This window comes from Nicotiana tomentosiformis, chromosome 6 (genome assembly GCF_000390325.3).
Source record: "Nicotiana tomentosiformis chromosome 6, ASM39032v3, whole genome shotgun sequence".
Classification (NCBI taxonomy): Eukaryota; Viridiplantae; Streptophyta; class Magnoliopsida; order Solanales; family Solanaceae; genus Nicotiana; species Nicotiana tomentosiformis.
Window position 1 is genome coordinate 19,881,728 of NC_090817.1, and position 25,557 is coordinate 19,907,284.

The following is a 25,557-nucleotide window of genomic DNA, read 5'->3' on the forward strand; positions in this document are numbered from 1 at the left end:
CATTCCTAACTAATATTGTTATCAAGTTGTTATCTTCTTACTAATTTTAATATAACTTCAAATATGTCTAATCAGAACAAATAAAACTAACATTAATGAAACTCTCACTATTTTTGTGCTTTAATTTATACTTATAAATATTAGTATAATTTTAAAAATATTATTTAATTAAAACTAACAAGATCTGGAACTCGCACTACCTATATGCTTTGGTTTTAACTTATAAGTTGAATAAATGTTTTTGAATGATAAATTGTGTTAAAAGTTTATTATTTTTTATATATAAATAAACAAGAAAGAATCCAAATAGTTGCGAAACAACATTTATATAGTCATTACACTAATATAATTATCCCATATATCCCTGCAACTAAGTGCATACTAAAGCTTCATGTTTAAAGCTTAGATCTTTAAGGTTTGCCCAATGCAGTGTATTACCACTAAAATCAAACAGATCGTGCAAAAAAATGGAGGTTCTACATAGCGTTCTGATGCAGACACCAAAATAACACAGAAGCGTAAATAACCAGGCTTAGGCACAATGAAGTTTAAAGACCTTACTTCAGCATATAATCGGATCCTAACATATTAGACTTTTCTGTACTAGATATGGGTGCTCAAAGCAGAGGCGCATTTAAGATTTTTATAATATTGGTGCACTACTAAAAAAAAAAGGAAAAAATTAAAAGTATTAAGTGAGAATTGATAACATTCAAATAAGTGCACAATTTAGCCTTTTTAGAGGTAATACTAAAGTATTGATTGCTTTTCTGGACTCAACGCACTAAAATAAGTGAAAAAGAATTGATGACCATTTTATGTATAGCGTATGAATTACATGCGATATTTTGTCCGTTAAGATATAACACATGTAATACATGCGCTATACCTAATTTTCAAAAGGCTGTCAAAGTACAGCTATATCGCATATATTAGATGCGCTATACCTGAAGTTGAAAAGACAGATTTGATACGCTATACATGTATTAATAATGGCCAGTCTTCTTTTTCGGGACAGAAGCCAAGAAAACGCCCCTCCCCCCTATTTTTAAAGCTTAAAGCTCCATTGGAGCCCACCCGTCCCCCAAAATTTGTGTCCCGTCATTATTTTAGCGAGCTAACACCCGATCCAGACGTTGTCGTGTAGTGTAGCTCTTTTATTGCCCGTTTCGGTGGTCAAATCTTCATTCTTTCTCAATTCAAAAAACTCTAAAAAGAGGTATTCCGAATCACTTCTGTAGTATAACTCATGTATTTAATTGATTAATTTGATGTTTTGTGATTGTTTTTTGATAATTGTTTTTTGTTTTTTATTCGGATTAGTTTATTTATGTGCAAAAAATTATGAAAATTGTATATTGTTCTTTTGTTGAATATGTCACGACCCGAAATTCTCACCTTCGGACCGTGATATCGCCTAATATTTCACCTACTAGGCAAGCCAACGTTAGAATAATATTATCTATTTTTAAAATAATTTTTATATTATTAATAATCAAGGAAACAAAGGCGAAAGCAAAGTTTGAAACATAGTGAAATAATCCATAAAAATAATGGTGTCTAAATACCATCCCAAAATTGGTGTCACAAGTGCACGAGCTTCTAGAATAAATACAAATAAAGGTCTGAATAAAATAAAGTTGTCTCGAACAATTACACAACTAAAGTAAAGTAGACGGGGACTTCAAAACTGCAAACGTTGTGCAGTTATACTTCAAGTCTCCTCTGGTAGCTGAAATTCGAGCAAGTCTATGGTACGCCGCTGGGACCACCTCTGAAATTTGCACAAGAAGTGCAGAGTATAGTATCAGTACAACCGACCCCATGTACTGGTAAGTTCTGAGCCTAACCTCGACGAAGTAGTGACGACGCTAAGGCGGTTCACTTACATTAACCTGTACACAATATTAATAACAACAACAAATAATAGAAATAAATCAGGTAACTCATTTATAATAATTGAAGCCAACTCAGCAGTCATAATCCATTATTATTTCAACCAATTTTGTTGCAGCGTGCAACCCGCTCTCACAATATATTCACATTCAATTCTGTTGCAGTGTGCAACCCGCTCTCCCGATATATTCACATTCAGTTCAGTTGCAGCGTGAAACCCGCTCTCCCAATATATTCACATTCAGTTCTGTTGCGGCGTGTAACCCGCTCCTCCAATATATTCATTTTAATCAAGTCTACTGTATATATATTTCAATCAAGTATATATAGACTTTTTAATAAGTCTGTTGCGGCGTGCAATCCGATCCCACAATATTGACTTTTAATTAGTCTGATGCGGCGTGCAACCCGATCCTCCAATATGGACTTTTTAATAAGTCTGTTGCGGCGTGCAACCCGATCCTCCAATATGTCCATTTCAATCAATTCTTATAGAAGAAATTTCCCCAATAAATATAACAATTAATATAAAATTATAAGACAACAAGTATACAATAATTATGATTTAATTATGAAACAAACAATGATAAATAGCAAATTATTATGGAAATCAGGGAGAAAATAGGCAGTTTAATATTGAATATGCTAAATGTCAAATAACAATTAAAACACATAATTCAAATAGCATGTAACAATTAATGTAGGAATTCAAGAATTTATATTTGACAAAGAATAGGAGAGAAATAATTATTATAATAATTAATTTATGATTTAAAATAATTTATGATTTTTTAAGTAAGCATGCAAACAATTAATTTCACGACGTATAGACACTCGTCACCTCGCCTATATGTCGTTCACATGCTTTTCACATAACAAATAATTTAAGGGTTCTATTCCCTCAAGTCAAGGTTAACCACGACACTTACCTCGCTTTGCAAATTTCAATCAATTACTCAACCACAACTTTTCCTTTTAAATTTGTCTCTGAAAGCTTCAAATCTATTCCCAAACAATTCAATATACTCAATACAAATCATAGGAATTAATTTCATATGAATTTACTAATTTTCCGGATAAAATTCAAAATTAATTAAAGTATTCGGCAGTGGGACCCACGTCTCAAATCTCAAAAAAACTTACGAAATCCGAACACCCATTTCGAGACGAGTCCAACCATATAAAAATTATCCAATTCCGATATCAATTGGACCTTCAAATCTAAATTTCTCGTTTTTAGAAGATTTTAGAAAAATCTGAATTTTCTTCCATAAATTCACGGATTCATGATATAAATGAGTATGAAATCATGAAATATAATCAATATAGGATAAGGAATACTTACCCAATATTTTCCCGTGAAAATCGCCCAAAATCGCCTCTTGATGATTTAGGTTTTGAAGATTTGGGAAATGAATCAAAAATCCCGTCCAAAAGTCATTTTGTTCAGCTGCAGGTGTCGCAATTGCGACCTGAGCTTCGCAAATGCGAAGAAACACTCGCAATTGCGATACCCTTCACAATCCCGTTGCCTTCGCAAATGCGAAGATTATGTCGCATTTGCGGCAATTGGCCCTTCGCAATTGCGAAGATAAACTCGTAATTGCGAGAACTGCTGGCCTAGGCTTTCTTCGCAAATGCGATAAATATCTCGCAATTTCCATACCTACTTGGTTCGCATTTGCGATGCCTGATCTCGCAATTGCGAGATCAGAGACCTACAACAGGTTCAGTTATACCAGCAAAATTATTTAAATTCAAAACATCCCGTGGACTATCCGAAACTCACCCTAGCCCCTCGGGACCTTATCCAAATATCCCAACAAGTCCCGTAACATAATACGGACTTACTCGGGGTCTCAAATCACATCAAATAACATCGAAATTGCAATTCACACCTCGATTCGGACTTGAGTTTTAAACTTTTCCATTTGTAAATCTCGTGCCAAAACATATTAAATGAATCCGGAATGACTTTAAATTTGGCACACAAGTCACAAATGACATAACAGAGCTATTCAAATTTCCGGAATCGGATTTCGGCTCCGATATCAAAAAGTCAACCCCGTGGTCAAACTTGAAAATCGTTAGCCTTTAAATTACTAGTTTCCGTTAAATGGTCATAACTTGAGCTAGGGACCTCCAAATTAAATTTCAGGCATACGCCCAAGTCCCAAATCACGATACGGAGCTACCAGAACTGTCAAAACACTGATCTGGGTCCTTTTGCTCAAAATGTTGACCAAAGTCAACTCTGTTGAGTTTTAAGGCTCTATTTCACATTTTAATCCATTTTTCACATGAAAACTTTCCAGAAAATTGTACGAACTGCGCATGCAAGTCGAGGAATGATAAATGGTAATTTTCGAGGTCTTAGAACATAGAATTACTTATTAAATTTAAATATGATATTTTGGTTCATCACATTCTCCACCTCTAAAACAAACGTTCGTTCTCGAACGGAGTTAGAAAAAAATACCCGAGCTGGAGAAAAGGTGTGGATATTTACTATGCATGTCCGACTCAGACTCCCAGGTAGATGCCTCTACCGGCTGACCTCTCCATTACACCCGAACTGAAGGATAACTCTTAGACCTCAATTGTCGGACCTGCCGGGCTAGAATATCCACCTGCTCCTCCTCGTAAGTCAAATCTTTATACAATTGGACTGAGCTGAAATCTAACACATGGGACAGATCTCCATGATATTTTCGGAGCATAGACACATGGAACACTGGATGTACCGCTGATAAACTAGGTGGTAATGCAAGCCTATAAGCTACTTTACCCACACTTTCGAGAATTTCAAAGGGTCCGATATACCTAGGGCTCAACTTGACCTTCTTTCCGTACCTCATTACACCTTTTATAGGTGAAACCCGGAGCAATATTCTTTCTCCAACCATAAATACAATATCACGAACTTTACGGTCAACATAACTCTTTTTCCTAGACTGGGCTATGCGAAGTCGATCCTGAATAATCTTGACCTTATCCAAGGTATCCTATACCAAATCGGTACCCAACAATAGAGCCTCTCCCGGTTCAAACCAACCAACTGGCGATCGACATCACCTTCCGTATAATGCCTCATATGGAGCTATCTGAATGATCGACTGGTAGCTATTATTATAAGCAAACTCCGCAAATGGCAAGAAATGATCCCAAGAACCTCCACAGTCTATAACACAAGCGCGAAGCATATCTTCCGATATCTGAATGGTGCGCTCTAACTGTCCATCTATCTGTGGATGAAATTCTATACTCAACTCAATCCGTGTGCCTAACTCATGTTGTACAGCCCTCCAGAAATGTGAGGTAAACTGCATACCTCGATCTGAAATAATAGACACGGGCACACCGTGAAGGCAGACAATCTTACAAATGTAAATTTCAGCTAACCTCTCTGAAGAATAGGTAACTGCCACTCGAATAAAATGTGCTGACTTGGTCAACCTGTCCACAATGACCCAAACTGCGTCAAATTTTCTTTGCGTCTGTGGCAGCCCAACAACAAAATCCATAGTGATACGCTCCCACTTCCACTCAGGATTTTCTAACTTCTGAAGCAAACCACCAGGTCTCTGATGCTCGTACTTAACTTGCTGACAATTCAGACACCGAGCTACATATGCAACTATATCCTTTTTCATTATCCTCCACCAATAATGTTGCCGCAAATCTTGATACATTTTGGTGGTACCTGGATGAATAGAATACCTGGAACTGTGTTCCTCTTTAAGAATTAATTCACGAAGCCCATCCAGATTAGGCACACAAATAAGACCCTGCATTCGCAGAAACCCATCTTCCCCCATAGCAACCTGTTTGGCATCACCATGCCGTATCGTGTCCTTAAGGACAATTAAGTGAGGATCATCATACTGCCTATCTCTGATGCGCTCATATAAAGAAGACCGAGTGACTGTGCAAGCTAGAACCCGACTGGGTTCTGAAATATCTAACCTCAAGAACTGATTAGCCAAAGTCTGAACATCTGCATCTAATGGCCTCTCACCAACTGGGAATGTACGCAAGACTGCCCATACTTACAGCCTTTCTACTCAAAGCATCGGCCACCACATTGGCCTTTCCGGGGTGATACAAAATGGTGATATCATAGTCTTTCAACAACTCCATCCATTTTCTCTGCCTCAAATTAAGATCCTTTTGTTTGAACAGATACTAAAAGCTACGATGATCAATAAATACCTCACACGAGACACCGTAGAGGTAATGCCTCCAAATCATCAGCGCATGAACAATGGCTGCCAATTCTAAGTCATGAACAGGATAATTCTTCTCGTGAACTTTCAACTGCCGCGACGCATATGTAATTACCTTGCCATCTTGCATTAATACTGCACCAAGGCCAATGTGAGATGCATCACAATATACCGTATACGATCCTGAACCTGTGGGTAATACCAACACTAGTGCCATAGTCAAAGCGGTCTTGAGCTTCTGAAAGCTCAACTCACATTCGTCTGGCCATCTGAATGGGACACCCTTCTGGGTTAGTCTGGTCAATGTGCTTGCTATAGATGAAAACCCTTCCACGAACCGACGATAATAACCTGCCAAACCCAGGAAATACCGGATCTCTATAACTGAAGTAGGTCTAGGCCAATTCTGAATAGCCTCAATCTTCTTAGGATCCACCTTTAAGCCTTCTGCCGATACAACATGCCCCAAAAAGGCAACTAAGTCTAACCAAAACTCACATTTTGAAAACTTGGCATATAACTGATTATTCTTCAAGGCGTGAAGCACACTTCGAAGATGCTGCTCATGATCCTCTCGACTGCTGGAGTAAATCAAGATATCATTAATGAATACAACCACAAAAGAATCCAAATAAGGCTTGAACACCCGATTCATCAAATCCATAAATGCTGCTGGGGCATTTGTCAACCCAAATGACATTACTAGGAATTCGTAATGCCCATACCGAGTTTAAAAAGCTATTTTAGGGACATCTGATGCCCTTATCTTCAACTGATGGTAACCAGACCTCAAATCGATCTTCGAAAATACCTTGTCACCCTGAAGCTGATCAAATAAGTCATCAATTCTTGGCAGCGGATATTTGTTTTTGATAATGGCCTTGTTCAACTGCCGATAGTCTATACACATCCGCATAGAGCCATCTTTCTTCTTTACAAATAATACTGGTGCACCCCAGGATGAGACATTGGATCTAATGAATCCCTGATCAAGCAAGTCTTGTAACTGCTCTTTTAATTCTTTCAACTCCGGTGGGGCCATACGGTGTGGTGGAATAGAAATGGGCTGAGTGCCCAGAGCCAAATCAATACAAAAGTCAATATATCTGTCGGGTGGCATCCCCGACAAATCTGCAGGAAATACTTCTGGAAATTCACGAACAACTGGTACTGAGTCCATAGAAGGAGCATCCGTACTGGGATCGCGAATGTAAGCCAAATAGGCTAGACACCCTTTTTCTACCATACGCCGAGCTTTCATATAAGAAATAATCCTGCTGGCAGAATGACCAGGAGTTCCTTTCCACTCTAATCAAGGTAACCGCGGCATAGCTAGGGTCACTGTCTTGGCATGACAATCTAATATAGCATGATAAGGGGACAACTAATCCATACCCATGATGACATCAAAATCTACCATATCAAGAAGTAGAAGATCCACACTAGTCTCAAGATTACCAATAGTAACCACACACGAACGATAGACATGATATACTCCAACAGAGTCTCCCACCGGTGTAGATACAAAAATAGAAGCACTCAGAGAATTACAAGGCATAACCAAATATGAAGCAAAGTAGGAGGACACATAGGAATAAGTAGATCCTGGATCAAATAGAACTGAAGCATCTCTATGGCAAACTGGAATAATACATGTGATCACAACATCAGATGACTCGGCCTCAGGCCTAGCTGGAAAAGCATAAAATCGGGACTCTAAACTACGTCTCTGGGATGACCTCTAACTGGCTGGCCTCTACCTCTAACGGTCTGACCTCCACCTCTAATGGCCTGACCTCCACCTCTAGCTGCCTGACCCCTACCTTTAGTTGGATGAGCAGGCAGTGAAGCAACCGATGCCAATATGATGGCATGAGAATCTTACCGAGATCTGTTACTCGCCAATCTAGGGCAATACCTCCTAATGTGACCAATGTGCACACTCATAACACCCATCTTGATGTCGTGGCTGCTAAAGCTTAAGCTGGCCCAAATGGGCCGGATAACCGATGTAGTAACTCTGGAGTGGTGATACACTGATAGGAGCTGAATGTGAACTAAATACTGGCTGCCCAGAGTAAGGCATAATAGGATTGTGACTCCCTAAAGCACCGAGAGATATATGAAGTGCTGAATGAAACGGTCTAGGAGGATGACCCCTACCAAAATTACCCTTGTCTCCAGACGAGGCACTACTGAAAAAACCGAACTGACGAGGCCTCTTATCAGACCTCTGCCCTCTTTCTTGTACAAGAACCATCTCGATCCTCCTCGCGATATTAGCAGCCGCCTGAAAAGAAATTTCACTTCCGGTCTCTTTGGCCATTTGAAGCCTGATAGGGTGAGTGAGTCCCTCAATAAACCTCCTCACTCTCTCTCCCTCAGTAGGTAGTAAAAGGAGAGCATGATGGGCCAAATCCATAAAACGGGACTCATACTGAGTAACAGTCATAACGCCCTACTGTAGACGCTCAAATTGCTGCGAAATTCCTCTCTCAGTGTGATAGGGAGGAACTTTTCCAGAAATAGTTGAGAGAACTGCTCCCAGGTAAGTGCAGGCAATCCGACTGGTCGGGTTAATGAATAATCTCTCCACCACCTCTTGGTGGAACCCGTCATCTGAAATACAGTAAAATAAACCCCATTGGTCTCAGCTATACCCATGTTCTGCAGCACCTCATGGCAACGTTCAAGATAATCATGTGGGTCCTCAGAAGGTCTACCACTGAATTTAACTGGAAAGAGCTTGGTAAACTTATCCAGTCTCAATAAGGCCTCAAAAGACATGGCAGGCCTATCACCGATCTGTGCCGCAATAACTGGCTGAACTATAGCTGGGGCTGCTGGAGCCTGATTCTGGGGAGCCATCTGCTCCGGAGCGGGAGTAGTGGGAGTTTGTGCTCCTCCCCCAGCCTGTGAGATGGCTGGTGCCACTGGAAATGTACCATTCTGGGCCACACCCTACATAAGACTTACGAAACGGACTAGAGCGTCCTGAAGTACTGGAGTGGCTATGAATCCTTTCGGGACCTGAAGGTCTACCTGAGGTTCTTCAACAGGTGCAGCTGCTCGAGCTCTGGACTGAGTTCTACCTCGGCCTCTAGCACGACCTTGGCCTCGACCTCTACCCCTGGCCATAGTTACTACCAGGGGTTCTAGTTCTTATCCATCGGTAGAGGTATTACGTGTTCTCACCATCTGCGAGAGAATAAGAGTAGAATGGTCTAATCATCGATGATAGAATACAATTGCACCATAGAATAAGAAAGAATTGATATTGTTCCTAAACTTCATAGCCTCTAAGAGATAAGTATAGACGTCTCCGTACTGATCCTTCAGGCTCTACTAAGCTTGCTCGTGACCAGTGTGACCTATGTAACCTAGTACTCTGATACCAACTATCACGACCAAATTCCCACCTTCGGACCGTGATGACGCCTACCATTTTACCTGTTAGGCAAGCCAACGTTAGAATAATATTATCTATTTTTAAAATAATTTTTATATTATTAATAATCAAGGAAACAAAGGCGGAAGCAAAGTTTGAAACATAGTGAAATAATCCATAAAAATAATGGTGTCGAAATACCATCCCAGAATTGGTGTCACAAGTGCACGAGCTTCTAGAATAAATACAAATAAAGGTCTAAATAAAATAAAGCTGTCTGGAATAATCACACAGCTAAAGTAAAGTAGATGGGGACTTCAGAACTGCGAACGCCGTGCAGTTATACCTCAAGTCTCCTCTGGTAGCTGAAATTCGAAGAAGTCTATGGTATGCCGCTAGGACCAACTCCGAAATCTGCACAAGAAGTGTAGAGTGTAGTATCAGTACAACCGACCCTATGTACTGGTAAGTGCTGAGCCTAACCTCGACGAAGCAGTGACGAGGCTAAGGCGGTTCACTTACATTAACCTGTACGTAATATTAATAACAACAACAAATAATAGAAATAAATCAGGTAGCTCATTTATAATAATTGAAGCCAACTCAGCAGTCATAATCCATTATTATTTCAACCAATTCTATTGCAGCGTGCAACCTGCTCTCACAATATATTCATATTCAATTCTGTTGTAGCGCGCAACCCGCTCTCCCAATATATTCACATTCAGTTCTATTGCAGCGTGCAACTCGCTCTCCCAATATATTCATATTCAGTTCTGTTGCGGCGTGCAACCCGCTCCTCCAATATATTCATTTTAATCAAGTCTGTTGTATATTTATTTCAATCAAGTATATATAGACTTTTTAATAAGTCTGTTGCGGCGTGCAACCCGATCCTCCAATATGGACTTTTTAATAAGTCTGTTGCGGCGTGCAACCCGATCCTCCAATATGAACTTTTTAATAAGTCTGTTGCGGCGTGCAACCCGATCCTCCAATATATCTATTTCAATAAATTCTTATAGAATAAATTTTTCCAATAAATATAACAATTAATATAAAATTATAAAAGAACAAGCATACAATAATTATGATTTAATTATGAAATAAACAATGACAAATAGCAAATTATTATGGACATCAGGGAGAAAATAGGCAGTTTAATATTTAATATGCTAAATGTCAAATAACAATTAAAACACATAATTTAAATAGCATGTAACAATTAATGCAGGAATTCAAGAATTTATATTTGACAAAGAATATGAGAGAAACAATTATTATAATAATTAATTTATGATTTAAAACAATTTATGATTTTTCAAGTAAGCAGGCAAACAATTAATTTCACGACGTATAGACACATGTCACCTCGCCTATATGTCGTTCACATGCTTTTCACATAACAAATAATTTAAGGGTTCCATTCCCTCAAGTCAAGGTTAACCACGACACTTACCTCGCTTTGCAAATTCCAATCAATTACTCAACCACAACTTTTCCTTTTAAATTTGTCTTTGAAAGCTTCAAATCTATTCACAAAAAATTCAATATACTCAATACGAATCATAGGGATTAATTCCATATGAATTTACTAATTTTTCGGATAAAATCCGAAATTAATTAAAATATTCGGCAGTGGGACCCACGTCTCAAATCTCAGAAAAACTTACGAAATTTGAACACCCATTCCGAGATGACTCCAACCATATAAAAATTATCCAATTCCAATATCAATTGGACCTTCAAATCTAAATTTCTCATTTTTGGAAGATTTTAGAAAAATCTGAATTTTCTTCCATAAATTCACGGATTCATGATATAAATGAGTATGAAATCATGAAATATAATCAATAAAGGATAAGGAATATTTATCCCAATATTTTCCCGTGAAAATCGCCCAAAATCGCCTCTTGAGGTTTTAGGTTTTGAAGATTTGGGAAATGAATCAAAAATCCCGTCCAAAAGTCATTTTGTTCAGCTGCAGGTGTCGCAATTGCGACATGAGCTTCTCAAATGCGAAGCTCGTAAATGCGAAGAAACACTCGCAATTGCGATGCCCTTCACAATCTCGCTGCCTTCGCAAATACGAAGATTATGTCGCATTTGCGTCAATTGGCCTTTCGCAATTGCGAAGATAAACTCGCAATAGGCTTTTTTCACAATTGCGATAAAAATCTCGCAATTGCCATACCTGCTTGATTCGCATTTGAGATGCTTGATCTCGCAATTGCGAGATCAGAGACCTGTAACAGGTTCAAAACATCCTGTGACCTATCAGAAACTCACCCGAGCCCCTCGGGACCTTATCCAAATATCCTAACAAGTCCCGTAACATACTACAGACTTACTCTGGGTCTCAAATCACATCAAATAACATCGAAATTGCAATTCACACCCCCATTCAAACTTGAGTTTTAAACTTTTCCATTTGTAAATATCGTGCCAAAACATATTAAATGAATCCGGAATGACTTCAAATTTGGCACACAAGTCATAAATGACATAACGGAGCTGTTCAAATTTCCAGAATCGGATTCCGGCTCCGATATCAAAAAGTCAACCCCGTGGTCAAACTTGAAAATCTTTAGCCTTTAAATTACTAGTTTTCGTTAAATGGCCATAACTTGAGCTAGTGACCTCCAAATTAAATTCTGGGTATACGCCCAAGTCTCAAATCACGATACGGAGCTACCGGAACTGCCAAAATACTGATCCGGGTCCATTTTCTCAAAATGTTGACCAAAGTTAACTCAGTTGTGTTTTAAGGCTCTATTTCATATTTTAATCCATTTTCACATGAAAACTTTTTTAAAAATTGTACGGACTGCGCACGCAAGTCGAGGAATGATAAATGGTGTTTTTCGAGGTCTTAGAACACATAATTACTTATTAAATTTAAAGATGATATTTTTGGTCATCACATAATAACTAGTGTTATATGTGACTTTAGTGTTGTACATATAATAAAATGCAACTTTATTGTTGTTTAGTACCCTTTAGTGTTATGTTGTGCCTTTTATTGTTATGTAGTGGTGTTTAGCCTAGTAGAACTGATAATAAATTTTAATTTATGTTAGTTTATGTTGTTTATGGCTGTTTAGAGTAGTATTTTTTATATGAATAATTATTAAAAATATCATGATTAGTTAACCCAAAAATATCTGGAAAAAATGGCAGTTCAAACATAACCTTACTGAATTTTAGTTAAAAAATCGAAGAAACTAACATATAAATAATTATTTTAATTATCACCCTAAGTAATAATATAGAAAATTTATCGATTAAATATTAATATAAAAAATATCGCAATATATAAGATGTTAAACAATTAAAGAGAAAATTACTTTAATTAATATTATTCAATTTACAGATATCGTCATGGATCTTCCCCTTGTGCATCCTGGATATGCTGTTCGAGAGCTACTATTGCTCCAGGGTGGCCATAGGCCTTCACACATTTGAGATGGACAGTTGTGTCACAGACCTTCCACCCCAAATGTATAGACGATCTTTGGGAGTTCATTAGGGACCACTCACTTCATCCCCGTATAGTTACACGCCTTGAGCGGACGAGATTTTACCGGATTATAGAGATCGACCGGTTGCAGTTTGACTAGCCCCTAATCACGATTATGATAGAGCGGTGGTGACCGGAGACTTACATCTTTCATCTACCTATCGGTGAGGCTACCATCACGCTAGAGGACGTGTAGGTTCTATTCGGGTTGATCGCTGATGGTATGGATGTCAACTAGGCTCTTAGGGATTATACAAGAGAGGACTATCTAAATATGTTGCAGAGGCTCACCGATTTCTAGCATGCGGAGCCGACTGCTATGAGTGGTGCCAGTCGATTACAGCCATCGCCCGTTAGGCAGCATCTGGTGGCGCTGCACGCAGAGATTACTGATGACTCACCGGTAGAGGATATCGAGCGGCAGACAAGGTTGTTGCTGCTGATGATATTTGGTGGTATTCTGTTTCCCAACACTTCGGGAAACCTAGTTAGCTTGCAATTTTTGCATCATCTGGAGCGGCTAGATGAGTTACCTACTTACAGCTGGGGTGGAGCTGTTCTAGCCTACCTTTATAGGCATCTGTACCGATCGTCCATGGGCACCGTGAGAGATGCGCCGGTTTTATTCCGCTGCTGCAAGTGATAACAATATCAATTCTTTTCATGATTATAATAGAGATAGTACAAAATGACTTAAATTTTACGTCCACAATCAATATTAGGCTTGTGCATAGGAGCGGTTCATGCAGATCCAACCACCTCTCTCACCGATAGCTCTAGATGCACCACCTCCACCATTTTTACCACTTGCCAGGAGGTAGGTAGATAGGTGAGGCCGCCCCCGCGAGGTCGAGGCTCGACATCATCTCCCTTATTATAGGGATCTATTGGATTTTCTTGAAGACGCTCAAGTAAATATATGACTAAGTTTGTTTGCTAATGCTTGATCTATATTGCGTTTACTCACGATTATTTTGTTTAATAAATAGTTCATATGGAGGCTATACAATAAAGATCCCATCGCTGGATTGCCAGAATATTGCTCCCGTGATCGAGCTATGTGGATGTCTTCAGTCCCACTTATATGTCTCGATATAGTCGAGAATCATGCCACCGATCGAGTCCTTCGATAGTTTGGTTGATTCCATCTTATACCTATTCCTCCTAGTTGGCATTCCACACATTACGAGCGGGATGATTGCTGCAAGGTCGACTAGACATACTTGTCCTGGCTAGAGGCCCAGATAGAGGATTGGGATCAGAGATATGTCCTGATTCCACCATACCCTCCACATGACCGTTTGGACGGGGGGCATGAGTACATGGTTTGGTATCGCCGTGTTACTTGCCTTCTGATCGAGAATCCCGTTCATCGCGACGGTGGTCGGTACGTTCCATACGCTGAAAGGCATCAGACACTGGTATGTTATTTGATATACTTACTAATAATGTTACATTACTTTAACATCCTTCCTTAATTAATATATTATATGCTATGCAGGCTATTGGCTTACACAATTTATACCAGTTGGGACTGGTGATGCTACAACATGCAAGCGACAGAGCGGCAATTGTGCACGAGTTTGGTCGTCGGGTTGCTGATCTTGCTGCTGACACATTGAGAACTGCCCAAAAGGATGCACGGTTAGGTTACGAGGCTGCATATGTGCTACCTGAGGAGTACCATCATTGGCCACATGGGGCCCCAACACGTGTTAGACGTGGCAGGTGTGGCCAGAGAGGAAGGGGTGGCCCACGTGGTCATGGTAGTCGGCGAGGACGGGGTCCCCAGCAAGGGGTCGTTGAGGTACCCGTAGAGGATATTGGAGATGATCAATCGGGTGACTACCCTGAGCCACACGATGCTCATCATTATATGACATCATTTAGCCTTCAGCTGTCACTAGGGACTTCACAGTTGACCCCATCAGCTCTAGTGTTGATCGCGGGCACCGCCATTACGTAGTATGATTGGGATCCGTATTTTCCTAGTGTCTAGAGCCATTGAGGTTTGCTGAGGATAGTCCGATATGAGAGGTGCATAGTGGTCAACAACTGAGTTATGGCTCATCATCAAGGGTTGCCGAGGATCATTCAGGCACAAATAGGGAGACATCACATCAAGTTGAGACATCATAACCTTCATCTACTCCAGTGCACCTCGGAGTGCCCACTGAGCATCGTGTGCCTACTCAGGCGCAGGTTTGTTTGTATTACTATTACTTCAATTTGTTTTTACCTTATAGATTAGTCAGTAATATCTAAATTGTGTATATTGTTTTAAATATTTCATCATCACCCATCACGGAGGCCACATTGTGCGATACTCGCATGCCGAAGACGGATGATCTTATTTAGGAGCCTGATGAGACCATGGTTTGACCATTAATTTTTTTTTCTAACACGCACGTTAATATTCTATATTTCATATAATAAAATATCTCATTATTTGTAGGTTATTGATGGCCCAACAATTGCTTCTACTGAGCGTGCTAGCCTTCTTGACGATCATGCTGCAGCGCATCCTCAGAAAAAGAGGCGACGTGATGAGGATGATACCGATAGCGTAGCCGGGGGGATGGTATTCACCTCAAGCCAGCCAATGCTTTAAAGCATACACGATGCCAGACTCATTGATATGTATTTTGAGTTGTATATATGACATTAAATATCTAATAGTAAAATTATTGACATTTTACATAATAAGCGCATGTGTTTTTATTTTTTGGGTTATTTATTAGTTTAAAACTAGAACATAAAAAAATAAGACAAATTAACATAAATTTAAATTCGTTAAAAACTACACATAATACATGACACGTACAACCTAAAAATAAAAAACTACACTTAATGCATCCATGTGTTTGTTTAGTGACTATCGCCCATTATTTTCTGCTTCAACCACTGAAAATTTTCTTCCAACCGATTATTTTCTTCTTCTGCCTCTTTAAGTTTCTCTTTCACTACCGCATGTTGTTTTTGGATTTTCAAGATCTGAAGTTCGTACTCACCGGTCATATTCCAAATATTTAACAAACATGATTTATAGTATTCCTGGTTAATGAATTCATCATGCCATTCTTCAAACCACATTGATTTTCGTCCTACAAATGGGGATGACAACAAAAGACTATTAATTAACATGTTACAAATAATCTATTAACCAACATAACTTTCAATAATGATAACTTACAACTTGTTTACACATCCAATGTCTGCGACCTAGATTGCAATTTGACCAACATGGATTCAAAATCGCACGTTTGCCACAATAACATCTTAGTACGTCATTGCGTCCAGACATGTCTTAATGCTCGAACTTGAAAAATTTATGGAAAGTTATTTTCTTCGTTTGGTTAAGCCGCAAATAATAATGCAAAATGCGCAGGATTTTTATAAGCATATATGACTGATTTTAGGTTACATAACGCATATTGTTGATGCGTTATGTTTCGCGTGCTAACGATTCTTTACGGTACAAGTCCGTGCAGCTTGTTCAGGTCGACATGACAATACACATAACGCATATTATTGATGCGTTATGTTTCGCGTGCTAATGATTTTTTATGGTACAAGTCGATGCAGCTTTTTCAGGTAGACAACTTTTTTAGGTAGACAACTTTTTCAGGTAGACATGACAATTCACATAACGCATATTATTGATGTGTTATGTTTCGCATGCTAATAATTCTTTACGGTACAAGTCAGTGCAATTTTTTAAGGTCGACAACTTTTTTAGTTCGACATGACAATACAAATAGCGCATGTTATTGATGCGTTATATTTCACGTGCTAATAATGCTTTACGGTACAAGTCTGTGCAACTTTTTCAGGTCGACATGACAATACACATAACGCATATTGTTGATGCGTTATGTTTAACGTACAAGTTCTTGCAACTTAGTTCTTCTTAAATTGAACCAACATTCTAGTATTCAAAAACCATTTCAACATTTCAAAAATGCCACTAACATTTAATAAGTGGGTTAAGAAGAGGCAAAAAGGTGAAGGTAGTTCAACAGATTAATATGGAACACGTCATAACACAAGTGGTATGGTGTTCAACGTCTCTTGAAAAATAAGTCTATCAATATACATACTGATCTCAAAGTTGCAGATCACATTATTGAGGGGGAAGCACATACTACAAAGCCTGAAGGTATGCGAATTTGGGGTGAAAAACTACAATGGGTTCCCCTTTACTCAAAAAGGTGCGATTATGAATTACTATGCTATTGGCATGGGATAGTTGTACCACAAGCACTGTCTGCAACATTCCAAACAAACACACATAAAGATGAACCAAAAGTGATTCGGCATTTGATGAAGGAGATTTTAGAGATTGAAAAGGCACTAACCGTTCATCATGCACTAAATGATCTTAACTATCTGCAAGGAATGGAGGATCAGTATTGGGATTTATTAGAAAATGAAAAATTGCATAGAGACATTGATTATCCTGTATTTCCAACAATTGTCGAGTGGGAGGGACTACCTAAGTTTCTACCGCAGACATTGGACGTAGGAGTCCCATATTGTTGTAAAAATACGAGAAATATGTGTGAACTGGGGCCTAAATTATGATACCCTCAGTCCGGACGGATGCGTACAAGATGTTGACGAAGAAGATGAAGACAATGACAATGAAATAGTGCCAGTCAATGACGATAATGGCGAATGAAAATCGTTATTTATTTCTTGAAGTTATTTTTAATTGTTGTATTGAATCTTCAATGCTAAATGTAAATTATATTTAAAACTATTGAAAACTTAATTTTATTTCATAAAGATTGCAAACAACATCATTATAGACATTTAGTACAATAAAATTACTACAACAAATCACTAAGTTTATCCTTAAAAATTGGGTACATTGGATAAACTGTCACGTAAGCTAAATTACCACTGCTTCCCAAACCAACTGAAGGACATTTACGGCAATCGTGTCCTGTTTGGGAACATGTACCACATTTACGCACATAAACGATATCATCAACATCCATTTGATTATATATCCGCGTTCTTTTTTGTACTTGCCGGCGACGCACATAATCCTTGTTACACACCATTTTTAATGGTTCTGGCGGCCAATAATACTTAGCACCCACTGGTTGGAGTGACCACTGTAAGTGTTTATGTATGCAACAACACTATATTCTTTGTCAACGTACCTTGTCACCGCAGAACCAGCATGTTGAAAGCACTTCATGGCATGTGAGCATGGCAAGTGATAGATCGACCATTTCTCACACAAACATAATCTTCTGGATTCATTGATGGTGTGGGTATTATTACCACAGTTTTAATGAAGACTAGTGCGAACTTCAAAAATATTTCGCTCGTTGCAATACTGCAAATATGCATGCCACTGTGCTCCCTTCCTATATTTCTCAAATCTTTTCATCGGCAGTGGCATACATTGAACACCCATTTCCAACAAGGACGATGCACTTCGGGATCTTTCAACAAACCTCTCTGACATCTTCTTGAATGACATCTGCACCATGACAGTGATAAGCAACCCACAGGTAGACTTCAACAACCAATTGATAGACTCTGACACGTTTATAGTAAATATTTCCCATCTTCTACCACCATCCTTATGCAAAGTCCACTTATCAAGCTCATGTTGCATCAACCAATGATAAGCTTCTGGGTCTTCCTGCCTAATCAATTCCACCAGCTTCCTGAATTTATACTCTTGATGATCTGTTGCAGCCATCCACATTAAATCATGTAAGCTCTTGTTTGGATGAGCCCGCTGGAAGTTGGCCTTCAAGTGCCTAACACAGTAACGGTGGTAGGCATACGGTTCCTTAAAAGTCTGTACAGAACTTAAAATCCTAACATGCCGATAAGATATTAGACAAATACCTAAACACCGTCTGACAACGTGCTCCTTTAAGTGGTTCAAAAATCATGTCCAAGTCTCTTGACTTTTATTGGCACAAATAGCAAATGCGAGGGGAAATATGATTCCATTAGCATCTACTGCAATGACAATCAACATCTTAATATCATACTTTTCATAGACATGAGTGTCGTCTATGGAGATTACCTGCCGACAATGCACAAAACCATCAATGGCTGGTTTAAATGCCTATAACACATATCTGAATATGAATTCTGGTATTCCCGGACTCCGCTCAAACTTCCATTAAACAATAGTCCCGGGGTTAAATTATTGCAAAGCAGCCATGTACCCGGGTAGAGCGGCAAATGACTTATCCCAATTATCATAAACAATCTCAAACGCACGTTTACGCCTGAGAAATGCCTTTCTTGTGGTAATGGTACAACCATATACCTGGTGGATAGATGTTATACACTCTTTAATCTTGTACCTTATGGATGATTCAATGTGTGGAATCAAGACAAGAGAAATCAAGTCAATATTCAAGTTAAAATGATTCCCATTGAACGTGTCCATATCACAAGTGTGGGTGCCGATGTATTTTCCCACTATCCACATATTTATTTTCAACTTTCTTGCACACAACATCCATCTATAACCTTGAAACTATCTAAGACAAATAACCTTATATACTTGTGGAGATGACGCATGAACCTCCAGCTCACAATACTCTTTTATGCTGTAAATTCGTACTGCCCTGATAAGGCGTGCTTTATCAGCAAAAAGTCTATTCTTTTATAGCACCGTTGGTCTAGATTCATCCCACATTGTTGTCCGAATATCATCAAGACCCCTTGTGAGGACATCCACATCCGGCATACTGGGCAACTGATCAAGGTAGAGAATCTCCCTTGAATGAAATGACATATGAGACTCGTAAACACTGGGTCTAACGGGAGGTGGAGTCTGCATATATGGAGCATGCTCATTCGTGGAATCATGCTCCCTCGTCAAATCAAGTTGCTAATTCTCATTCTCATCATCAAAGCGCGTTTCCTCATCATCGTCGCCCTCATCAAGGAAGGATGTATCATCTCTAGACTCATCAACATTGTTTTCATAATCACTATCATCTTCCTGACTCTGTGCATCTGCCAGATCCTTATTAAATATATCATCTTCGGGAAACTGAGTAAGGACAAGACCTTCATGTTGCTCGTTTTCAATGCACAATCAATAAAATAATGAGTTTCTCAAAGTCATCCCAACATTATATATTAACTTTATATCTTAACTTACAATTCATAATATGTTGATAGCCCATGATGCACATTATCGAGTTGTTGATGACTCATGGATGGACCAGCATGATCCAAACCACCAAAATTGGGCATATTCCAACTGTTTGTTGGTTCATAACTTGTAAAATTCATATCTGGCCGGTACCCCTTTGTAATATATGAGTGTTAGTATGAATATAATACATAAAAGAAATCATACTAATAAAAGGAAAATAAAAATTTACCATTTGGCGTGTGAATTATGTAAACTTGGGGAGAAATTATATCTTCGCTCCTCATTCGCCCATGGAGATAAGTTTAGATTGGGCCAGACTCTTTCAAACGGAACTTGTTCGGATAACACTGCTTCAAAAAACCACCAGATTATTAAGGATTATTCCTATTTTACGGAACCTTAATATTGCAGACGTCTTCAGACTTGACGTACATTTCCAGCATTTTTATCACAAGAAGTTCCTAGCGTTCATCTGGAGTCCTCAAAAAATCTTTCAGAGTTTCATCGTCTTCGATGCTAAACTCAGCATAACAAGCAATCCCTTGCGGAGTAAGAGAATATGGATATATTCCGGTTACATTAATATTAACCGAACGTTTGCTCACACTCATTCTTTTACATATCAACGATACCAATCTATCGTACTCTAATGTAAGTGGCAACGTAACAATACACTGTGGAGAACAACTATAGTGTACTGAGTTATTCTCCATGACAACCTCACCCCTCCCCCCTCCAAATATAATGCAACCCTAATTTTTCGCTCTTTGGACATTATAGCAAAATGCAGAAAAAATTAAGTAAACAAATATTTCGGAATGAGTAAGGGAAAATAAAAGGGATGCAGAAGATTGAATTTTTGGGAATGGATGTTTGAAGAAAGAATGAAGCTCCTTAAATAAGCAAAAGATCTGTGCGAGGGGTACAATAATTGCAGGGTATATCACATTTATTAAATGCGCTATATATATATATATATATATATATATATATATATATATATATATATATAGCGCAGTTATTTTATGTGTTATACCCACCAATTATTGTGGGTCAGTCAATTAACAAGTATAGTGCATGTATTACATGCGCTATACCTTAACGGACAAACGTGTCGTTAACATATAACACATGTAATTCATGCACTATACATTGGTCACCAGTTTGTTTTCACCTATTTTTGTGCTTTGAGTCCAAAAACATAATACTTTGGTTCCGTACTTCTCCTTTCCTTCCTCAAATGGCAAGTACAAGGACGTCAAGTCTACTGCAATTTCATGCCCATTTGTCCTACCTGGTTTCATTTGGCTTGGTTATTTAACGTTATTCAAGTGCGAGTCTAGTATTTGAATAATCAGAGCAAAAAAAAAATGTCTCTTTGTTGATACTTCCAAGTCTCGTCTTCGAATTTCGACAAGTTTATACCTCGTTAACCTTTGAAGCAGGGGGCATTAAAATTTATTGGATCACGTCCATAAAATATTTTATTGAACGTAGCCAAGTTAACATTTTCGTTCAATAAGTATGGATTTATTAAAGTTAAAATCAAATGATTTAATTTAAGTAGAGTTACATTTTAGGCTAGACATTAAAGTCGGGCCACTACAAGACGAGCCCAATACATAGTTTTCAAGCCCAGAGATCCATTAGAATTACTTGGAGACTACTCTATCTAAACCCTAGCTAACACCTATATAAAGGCCCTTCTTGGCTGGTGGAAGAAGAGGGCAAAAGGCTTTCCATATCTTCCCTTAGAAGTCTACGGCAAGAAGGAGAGTTCGCGAGAGGTCTTTCCCTCGAGAACAATCCGAAATGCTGCTAAAAGTTCTTGAAAATTCAACACATCACTGAAAGTCCATCCTTTGTTCGAGAAAGACGCTTCATCTGCCCTCAGATCAAGGCGAACAAATCAGGGATTATTATCAGGGGATACAAACAAAGTTGTTCTCATAAATACAAATCAATAAAATGATTATTTCTCACATTTGTTTTGTTACTGCAGTTATTTATTTTCTGTATGCAAAATTTGTGACGAACATATGCATCATTGCTTATTCGTAAATTAAAACAAAATGTAGTACTCCCTAATAAGATAAGCTTTGACGAAATAGACCTACCTGCATGATGACACTTTCGTATAACCATATGTACAAATATGAAATTCTTCCATTAGAATAGGATCTTGATTGTCCTCGGAGTTGCTCAAAGGCTGGGAGCATATTGCCAGATTAGGCAGAGATGCAGTACTCATGATGTTGTAAAAGAAACCATTTGAATTATTCATACTTAAATGTGGATTCAGAATTTTAAGTCAGTGAGTTCGGAGTACCACTAAACTCATAACTCCTTGTATCAAGTGGTGCAAACCAAGTATACTTATGTATTTTTCTTTAAAATTGTTGACTATATATATATGTGTGTGTATGTTACGAGTAAAAATAGTGAATGCACCTGCTGCAAGTACGTCGCATCCCTCCATGTTCATGCTTCAAATGGTATTTGACCAAACCAACACAAAAAGTTATTCCTAGTACAACTTTGATCTACTCAAGACCTTGTTATGAGACAAAGCTTATCCCTTCAAATTCAAGTCACCCCCTTCATCCATTTTGTCTTTCTCAAATCCCACTTCAAACAACTGAGAAAGGTACCTGTAAGGAGAGAGGTCCATCTCATGCACATCTTCTTCTACCTCTGTTTTGTCCACAAATAGCATGATCATTAAAATACATTTGAACTTATATGTCTTATTTTCAAGACAAATTAGCTATCTACATTCATTTAAGGTTTTGCAGAGTCTAGAATTTTAGCAATTTCACATAAATCATTATAGAAAGGCATGACAACATAACTTAGTAATGTAAATGTGTTGTCAGTATTTTTGACAGTTAAGTGTCGCCATACAAGGTTGTTGCAGAATGCATTTTAGAGGTCAAATGGTTAGAGGATTATCATTTAAATTGTTCAGAAGCTACATGATTAACTAGAGGACTAAAATCTCTTTCCAAATGAAAGTAATTCACCCTATAAAAACCAAGACAGGCATATAAATGCTTGCATTGCAGAGACTAATTAACAAAAATGGCTTCATTTTCCAATCCCATTACCACCACCACCACCTTTATTATCTTGATACTAAGTCTTACATCCTTGTTCAACAACTTAACAGCCAAAAATGGTCACAAAACCGGCCTGCACCATAATCGTCGTGGCCATTCTTCCTCCATTAAGGCTCTAGCAAATCCAAGGCTCCATCAAGCCTACATTGCTCTACAAGCTTGGAAGCGCGTGATTTACTCTGATCCTAACAATTTAACTACCAATTGGATAGGTCCTTCAGTCTGCAATTACACAGGAGTTTACTGCTCAAAACTCCCTAATGACACAAAACTCCAAGTTGTTGCTGGCATTGATTTAAACCATGCTGACATAGCCGGTTTCCTGCCTGATGAACTTGGCCTTCTCAATGACTTAGCATTGCTTCACCTAAACAGTAATCGTTTTTGTGGAATCCTCCCGCTCACTCTATCCAATCTAACTCTCTTATATGAGCTTGATCTTAGTAACAACAGGTTTGTAGGTCCTTTCCCTTCTGTTGTCCTGTCTCTTCCTTCGTTAAAGTATCTTGATCTTCGTTACAATGAATTCGAAGGGCCATTGCCTTCTCAACTCTTTAGCAAGAATCTTGATGCCATTTTCTTTAACAACAATCGCCTCACGTCTGTAATCCCATCAAATTTAGGCTCAAGTTCAGCTTCTGTTATTGTTTTCGCTAATAACTTCTTTGGAGGTCAACTTCCACCTAGCATAGCCAACTTTGCAAACACATTAGAAGAATTACTCCTAATTAATACTAGTTTAACAGGGTGTTTGCCTCCTGAAGTTGGATTCTTGTACAAGTTAAGAGTGTTTGATGTGAGCTATAACAAGTTAGTAGGGCCAATTCCTTATACTATAGCAGGGTTGGCTCATTTGGAGATGCTAAATTTAGCACATAATATGATGAGTGGAATTGTGCAAGAAGGAATATGTGTTTTGCCTAATCTGTCAAACTTCACATTCTCTTATAACTATTTCTGTGAGGAGCAAGGCATTTGTAGCAACTTGACATCAAAGGGCATTGTGTCCGATGATCGTCGGAACTGTCTGCCAGATAAGCCTCTTCAAAGAAGCAAGAAGGATTGTGAAGATGTGAATGAGCATCCAATTGAGTGTTTTTAACTTCATTGTGGTTGTTGATGTTGTTATTAATAGTGGTATTGTTCCTCGTGATATTTGCTTCTGTCCTAGCTTTAAATTTTATTGTTTCTTTTTCTATTCAAATGAACCAAAAAAGGTAAGTGTGTTAATACAAATTATGGAATAATGTAAATATTGGTTTAAAGCAAACAGTGTAAATCTGGTGTGTTGAAGCTTGTACATATTCGTTTGAAATTTTCATTCTAATTGTTTGTATGTGGTACTAGCAGCTTGTCCAAAACAAAGATTTTTCAATCAATAAATCAACTAATCCTTAATGCCAAACTAGTTGGGATCAGTGATATGAATCCTCATATATTTCGTTCCGTTACATAATATGATTAACTCGAAACTGACTACCGACTTACTGCAACACTCCTTATTTATTCGAACTTAGATGGGCTGTGCAAAGTGTGAAGAGTCCCGCATCTGTGCTTTAAGGGATGGATGATCTCCTTAATATGGTTTGGGCAATCCTCTCATGAGTTAGCTTTTAGACTTGAGTTAGGCCTAAAGTCTATTTCTTTAATATGATATCAAAGCATGACTCGTCCCAATTCTCGTTTTAGGCCCAAGATTCATTTCTTTATCACAAAGCTCATACAAGTTCCCAAAAATGGAGTTTAAGCAAAATTCCTTCCCAAGCAAAATTTTTTTGTCGGGGTCGAATGTTAAACTTTGTGAAGTAAACAGAGATGGGGAGGTAACTGAAGAATGCTTTCCAATTTTCCTGTTTCATTGTAAAGTTTTATGAGCTTATTTACTGGTCACCATAAGCAACACTGGCAACTTGATTTTTAAGCTCATCTATAGTTAGTCGCTAAAGCTTTGAATAGTTTGGTTACGATAGGGGCGGCAAATGGGCTATTTGGGCCGGTCAAGTGACTCATTAAATAAGTCGTTACCCAAAGTTCACTTGAGTTAAGATGCGTTAAACAAAGGGTTGTAATCCAACCCGCACAAGATGACTCAAAATTTTGTAATATTATCGACTTTTAAACAATCATATATAAAAATTATCTTATGCTTTGGAATATATGTCAATTCATGCCTAATGATTTCTTTCTTCAATTTAGATTTAGAACTTTATTTGATAGTTCTTTATCTTATAATACTAACAAAGATCATAATAATAAAA

At 38.2% G+C, this 25,557-nt stretch overlaps 1 protein-coding gene across 1 annotated transcript; it reads left to right on the plus strand.

The window, feature by feature from the left end:
- Window positions 1–23,196: 23,196 nt before the first annotated feature.
- Window positions 23,197–24,645, plus strand: LOC104117112 (leucine-rich repeat extensin-like protein 4). Its single transcript, XM_009628102.4, has one exon. It carries the CDS (start codon window positions 23,262–23,264, stop codon window positions 24,399–24,401), a length of 1,140 nt encoding a protein of 379 aa, XP_009626397.1. The 5' UTR covers window positions 23,197–23,261; the 3' UTR covers window positions 24,402–24,645.
- The last annotated feature ends 912 nt before the right edge of the window (window positions 24,646–25,557 follow it).

What these genes read in the sequence shown, in the direction of transcription:
- LOC104117112 (XM_009628102.4), top strand. Translation starts at nt 23,262, where the DNA reads ATGGCTTCATTTTCCAATCCCATTACCACCACCACCACCTTTATTATC.